We start from the raw sequence: 6,862 nt of genomic DNA, 5'->3' as shown, positions 1-6,862 counted from the left end.
CTGGGGGCGCCCGTGGCACGCGGGGGGGAGCGCGGGCGGCGAGGACGCGGGCGAGGAGGGAGCGTGGGCGGGCGCGGGCGCTGCCACGGGGCCGTCGTGGGCGTGCTGGGCCTTGTGCACGGCGAGCGTGCGCGCCTGGCAGAAGCCCTTGGCGCACACGTCGCACTTGAAGGGCTTCTCCTTGCTGTGGATGTACTTGTGGTCGCGGAGGTGGTCCTGCCTCCTGAAGGCCTTGCCGCAGATGTCGCACGGGAAGGGGCGCTCGTCCGTGTGGGTTCGCTCGTGGATCAGCAAGTTGTAACTCTTGGTAAACTCCCGCTGACAATACTTGCAGATGTAGCGCTTCTTGGGGCGGCTCAGGCGGCCTCCGGGGGTCAGGAGCAGGCGGTTGAGGGCCAGGTCGCCGCTGGCGCCCAGGGCGGCCCACGGCAGCTGTCCCAGGGACCCGTAGCTCTGCAGCATTCCCATCACACGAGGGTCCACTCCCAAGGGCGCTGTCGGCTTGCCACTGGCGGTGACTGCGGAGGGGAGGAACGGCAGCGACTGCAGCAGAGGGAAGGCTGGGGGCACTCGCGACAGAGGGGTGAAGGCCGAGCCTAAGGCACCCGGAGTAAACTTAGCACTGACGCTGGACGCGGTCGGGGGAGACGCCACCATGGTTGAGCTCTCCATCGTCACCAAACACAGAATGTACCTCGGTTGGCCGCCGCGCGCGCTTTATACGGGTGGGAAGTGCCGGAGGCAGAGAGGCAGCCAATTGGCTGCTGAGGAGCAGCGGGGAGCGGCGCTACTGGTGGTAGAGGGAGGGAGGGAGGAGTCTCTTCCAACGAGCCGCGCGATTGGTCGGCCGGAGCCGGGGAGGCGGAGCGGAAGTCGGCCGGTGGAACGCGGGGGCGTGTCTGGTGAGCGAGAGCAGTAAACCCACGGTTACCCACGTTGGGCTTGTGGTCTGTGTGCGGTCCGGCCAATTCCTATTTTCTCACACCGCTATGGGCTCGCCGACATAGTTATATCTTCGTGTAATTGTTTACCTTCGGAGCGACATTTACTCTCCCTCCCCCGGCGCTCGGCCTCCCCGCCGACGCCGCCTCGCCCGACGCTGAGTCACCGCAGCCGGCCACTTCAGGGCCTCCTATCACAGTCTCGGGTGCACGGACTCAGCACCTTGATGAACTTGATAAGGCATGATTCCTCCCCTCCTTATCCTTCTGCCCCCTCCTCTCCTCCTCCTTCTCCTCCTCCTCCTCCTCCATTCCTCCCTTCTTCACCTTGTCTCACCTCCCTCCCCCTCCCGCTTCCCCTCTCACCAAGCCCACACTCGCAACACTCGCTGTCCGTCATCACCCTTAACACCCACCCTTCAACCGTCACCCTAAACACCCTCGCGGTCATTATGGGCCCCGCCCTGTGCGTGACACTCGCCTCGGCCATCTGGGCGCGGATGAGACAACGGCCTCGGCGCCCTCGCTCTCTCTCTCTTGCTCTCGCTCTCTCGCTCTTGCTCTCGCTCTCTCTCTCTTGCTCTCGCTCTCTCGCTCTTTGCTCTCGCTCTCTCTCTCTTGCTCTCGCTCTCTCGCTCTCTCTCTCGCTCTCTCTCTCTCTCTCTCTCTCTCTCTCTCTCTCTCTCTCTCTCTCTCTCTCTCTCTCTCTCTCTCTCTCTCTCTCTCTCTCTGTATATTAGTCTGTTTAATCCCGATCTCTTTCTTCTTCTGTCTCTCTTTCTCACACTATCTGTTTCTCGCTCTCTCTGCCCTTCCCTCCTTCTCTCCTCCCCACCCCCCTTTCCACAACCAGTGCCACCACCAAGATATTTTTTTTAGACCAGTGGCGAGTGATAGTGTACGTGGAAACGTCTTGTCTCAGAAACATCTCAAGATTCTTAGGTCACACGGTCTCCAGTAACTGCGTAGTCTCTTAGCACGAAATTTCTCTATCACGTCTAAGATGATGTATATATTTTATTTCTCTCTTTCTCTTTTCTTTCATTTTTTTTTTTTCTTGAACCGAATTGCTTGCTATTCAAACATCGTTTTTGGCTTTTGGTATTTGGAGTTTTAGTTATGTGTTCGCAATTTTGTTGTTGTTTTTTTTTCATTGCAAATTCACGTTTTCAGTGATGATTTTTTATTATAATGAACACAATCTATTGTGTTGTGAGCGCAGATAAATCGATTATCACAGTTCTAAGTAAATGGTTTAGCTGAGATTAAGTCTACGGTTTTACAACCCCAATCCTGGAACACACAGAATCTATGGGCGATGATGTATATGAATGTTACGCTGACGGTTCCGTACAGTCTGGATACGAAGCTGGTTGTGCTTACGCCTTATATAAAAATGGCTTACTACAACATCAAGTTCATATGAGAGTGCAAAATTGGATCAGCACTACACAAACGGAGTTGGCAGGTTTACTCCTTGCAAAAGAATTCTTAATGTCTCGGGGCTCTGGAGTAGTTTTCCGTGACTCTCAAAGTGCTCTTTGGACACTAAATTCTTTCAAAGCAGGTGAGTTGGTATTAAGCGTGACGTAGCTTATGCAATAGAGCGCAATTTCAACATTCAATTTGTATGGATACCATCTCATGTTGACACACGCTAGCACGACCACGTAGGCAAACTGACGAAGGAAGCCTGCAGCAAGGATACTATGAACATAGGTCTTGGGATGCCTTTTGCTAGGGTTGCACATATATTGAAAGGTTCTCATAAGGAAGAACTAGTAGATCTGACGAACACTCAAAGGCCTGGAAGCTATATAGAGATAGCAAGCCTTCCTATGGGTGGCACCGAAGTCAAACCAGACAATGTGACGCGATTATTGCCAGTATATGTTACAGAACTGGCAACTGCACGGTGCAAGAAGTGCAGATGAATCTAGATGTAGACTGTGTAACGAAGAAAACAAGCGAACGCTCAAGCACTATATTTCGGAATGTCATGTGATACAGCCTTTCAGACCACCTAACATGAGGTATAAAGAACTATGTGAATATTTCATTTCATCTGATACATTGGAAGATATACTCGTACATATCCTAAATTCTATGTAAAACGCCGTAAACAAAGAACAGTGTTATGTAAACACAGTGGCAAAAGCATATCAACGTAATATTTTTTTGTATGATGTATGATTTATATTTTTATTTTACCATGTACAATTACAGTAGTCACAGAATACTGTACTATGTCAAATATATGTAAAACTGTAATCACGATTGCCCACGCCTGAGCAGATAGCCAGGGTAGTAAATAAACTTGCTTAACTTAACTTAAGCGGTATATTTACCTGTTTGTTTTTTCGTATTTGGGACAAATGGTGTCTGAGTTCGTTACCAACTGTGAGAGAGTAAGATGCCGCGCCTCGTGATGCGAAAGGAAGGATTTAAGCAGAATCATGCGAAGTTTGGAATATATAATATATATAGATAGATGGCCACACACACACACACACACGCACAGACACACACATATATATATATATATATATATATATATATATATATATATATATATATATATATATATATATATATATATATATATATATATATATATATACACATATATATATATATATATATATATATATATATATTATAATATATATATATATATATATATATATATATATAATATACATACATCCATACGGATGAACTGTATTTATATTGACAGATGTAGAAAAGGTATGAATGAGAATTAATATCTTCACAATACAAGAGATGTATTTGACCGGTTTCGATTGCGGCTTCGTCAGAAATACATATATTTCGTACGAAGACACAATCGAAACCGGTCAAATACATCTCTTGTATTGTGAAGATATTCATTCTCATTCATACCTTTTACACACACACACACACACACACACACACACACACACACACACACACACACACACACACACACACACACACACACATATATATATATATATATATATATATATATATATATATATATATATATATATATATATATATATATATATATGGACAGATAGATATAAATGTACAAACACACACATACATATGTGTGTGTGATTATCACCATCATTTTATCATCTTCATTTCTATTAAAGATACTGTCATCATCCTATTATTTTAATAATAATGTCATCTTGGTTATCGTCATCACCATCTGCCAAGTCATCAATGACATGGAGAAAGACTTACTCGCACCAATATTTTCAACATATTTATTATATTTATCAGGACTTGGGTCGGGTGGTGAAGGAGGGGGGGTGGGGTGAGCTAATATGTCCATTGGTCTATTGTGCTCTTTGTTTCTTTGCTTCTTCTTCCTCTCACTACGATTGCTTTGTAATTACGAATGGAGGAATGTGGGGCGTGGGGGGGGGGGGTAGGAAGGGAAGGAGGGGTCACCTGTTCTCGGACCTGTGCGGCAGATCGGCTGTGCACGTGTCCATGCACCCGCAACCTCAGCCCCAGTGAAGCAGCAGAAGCTCTCAATGACCACTTTGCCTCGATTTGTCAGCGGCGACCTCGCGCCCAGCGTTGACAGTTCGACAACATGCGCCCCTCCTCTACTACACACTGCCTCGTCAATTTCCACGACTTCGTCCACGCCCACCTCCACAAGCGCAAATCCTCCGTCACCAGCATCTTCATAGACTTCAAGAAAGCTTTCGACCTGGTGGACCAGGGAGTGCCTTATCCCCTGGCTGGCAGACTTTCTCTTCAACAGGCAACAGGCGGTGCGCTTGCAAGGCTCAAGTTTCCAGCCTCCTGCCACACACGCGCAGAGTCCCCGAGGGAACTAGAATGGGTCCCTGTGCTTCCTCATCATGATTAATGACACGCTGCTGGACACCGAGCATCGTTGGTGATACGGGAATGACTTGACCATCGCCGCCGCCATTGACAATCCCTTTCCTGACCACTCAGCCATCCAGCACACCCTTGAGAACCTCATCACCTGGACCACCGCAAAGCACGTCACTATCAACTGTCAGAAGTCGGTCATGATGCAGCTCAACTTCTCCAGCAACCCCGCCCCTGCGCTCATCCTCACACTGGACACCAATCCGCTCGACGTAGTCTGTTCTACCAAGTTGCTCGGCCCCACCATCAACGAAAAGCTCTCCTGGATGCAGCACGTCAGAGACATCATGAGGTCTGCCTCGTACAGGCTTCACATGCTGCGTCGCCTCAAGTCCCTTGGTGTCCCACTTCTGGAGCTTTACAATATCTACAAGCTATCCATCCTGCCCAAACTGACCTACTCCTACCTCGCCTGGTCCCCTGCCCCACCGCCACCTAGCTGCTACAACTCCAGAGGGTACAGAAAAGGGCAGCCAAGATCATTCTCGGCCCTGTCTATACCAACTATAAGAGCGCCTTGGCTGCCCTAGGCCTCACCTCCCTCGCCACTCACTACTCAACCTCACTGCAGCAGTTTGGCCTAAAATTGCTGTGCCATCCACGCCACCGCGTGCTGACCCCGTGCTGACCACTACCACCAGAGCAATAGCCACTCTAGTCCGACTCATCAACGAGCATTGGTCAATGGGCCGCCCACCACACCTCTTTTACGAGCAATGTCCACAATTACTGGTCCAGCTCACCTATTCTTTTCTTTGGTTATTTTGCTTCTTTTGTTGTTATTTTCCTGTAGATTGTTAGTTTATTTTGTTGTTTGTTGTTTTTATGTTTATGTATATATAGTTTGTCTCTTAATCGGTATTTCTGTGCATATTTTCAGCCCATGGCTGCATGAGATTCAATAAACCGATTTATTATTATTATTATTATTATTATTATTATTATTATTATTATTATTATTATTATTATTATTATTATTATTATTATTATTATTATTATCATCATCACCAATGACTTCGCCTGATGGGGGTGGGGGTGGTGAGTAGGGTCCTTTCCCTGCCACGGCTATTTGCTGTTGATTATGATAGTCTCATTAATTATGAAGGGTGATCACTCACCTGAAGCACAATTATCGATTCAGTTACGCGTTCAAACATGGTGAATATTGCGGTGCGAGGTGGGCGTCGGGGTCATCTGTAGCATTTGGTATCGGGACCTTTTTCAGGAACTCTCTGTCTGTCTGTCTGTCTGTCTGTCTCTGTTTTTGTCTCTGTCTCTCTCTCTCTCTCTCTCTCTCTCTCTCTCTCTCTCTCTCTCTCTCTCTCTCTCCCTCTCCCTCTCCCTTCCCCCCCTCTCTCTCTCCCTCTCTCTCCCTCTCTTTCTCCCTCCCCTCCCTCTCCCTCCCTTCCTCCCTCCCTCCCTCCCTCCTTCCCTCCCTCCATCTCTCACTCTTTGTATTAAATATATTTCTTGACAGTAAATCTATCACCATCATTAATGTATATAATCCACATGATACTGAGGTGGTACCTAAACCTCCTGACTGCATGATACATAGTGACACTGTCTTATTATGTGGGGATTTTAGTGCTCGCCATCCTCTCCTAGGCTCCGAGAAAAGTTCCATTGGCAAAAAGGTTTATTATTATTATCTCCAAAGTACTAGTGACCCCATGCATATTATGCCCCTTAGAAAAAACTCATTATCTGGGCGGAAAATTGGACCCTCTAGTTCTATACAATCAGTACACACTACCAAGCACTACGAGAGTCATCCCATCCTTAGTAAGTGATCATTGGGCATTGAGTATAACCCTTCCTTTTTGCAAAAGAACCCCATCCCAGCCACGCCTTCGATACCACCTTGCTACTAAATATCATGATGAATTCATTGAAAGAATTGCCTGTTGGTATGAAGACTTTACTCCTACCAGCCTGGATCACTTTAATGAAACTCTGTCAACAATTGGCAAACACATACTCACTACACCTAAAAGCCCTGCCAAGCACGGGTC

At 47.2% G+C, this 6,862-nt stretch overlaps 1 protein-coding gene across 1 annotated transcript in view; it reads right to left on the bottom strand.

Annotated features, from left to right (window-relative positions):
- LOC119595144 (protein odd-skipped-like) overlaps positions 1-706 on the bottom strand; it is a 993-nt gene extending 287 nt beyond the window's left edge. Inside the window, exon 1 of the mRNA XM_037944316.1 lies at positions 1-706. This exon is cut by the window's left edge and continues 287 nt beyond it. Within this exon, the coding sequence (XP_037800244.1) occupies positions 1-672 (672 nt within the window). The 5' untranslated portion in view covers positions 673-706.
- Positions 707-6,862: the final 6,156 nt, after the last annotated feature.

The sequence above is a fragment of the Penaeus monodon genome, chromosome 35 (assembly GCF_015228065.2).
Source record: "Penaeus monodon isolate SGIC_2016 chromosome 35, NSTDA_Pmon_1, whole genome shotgun sequence".
NCBI lineage: Eukaryota > Metazoa > Arthropoda > Malacostraca > Decapoda > Penaeidae > Penaeus > Penaeus monodon.
Note: the sequence above shows the minus strand (reverse complement) of the source record. Positions and strands in the feature narration are given on the sequence as shown.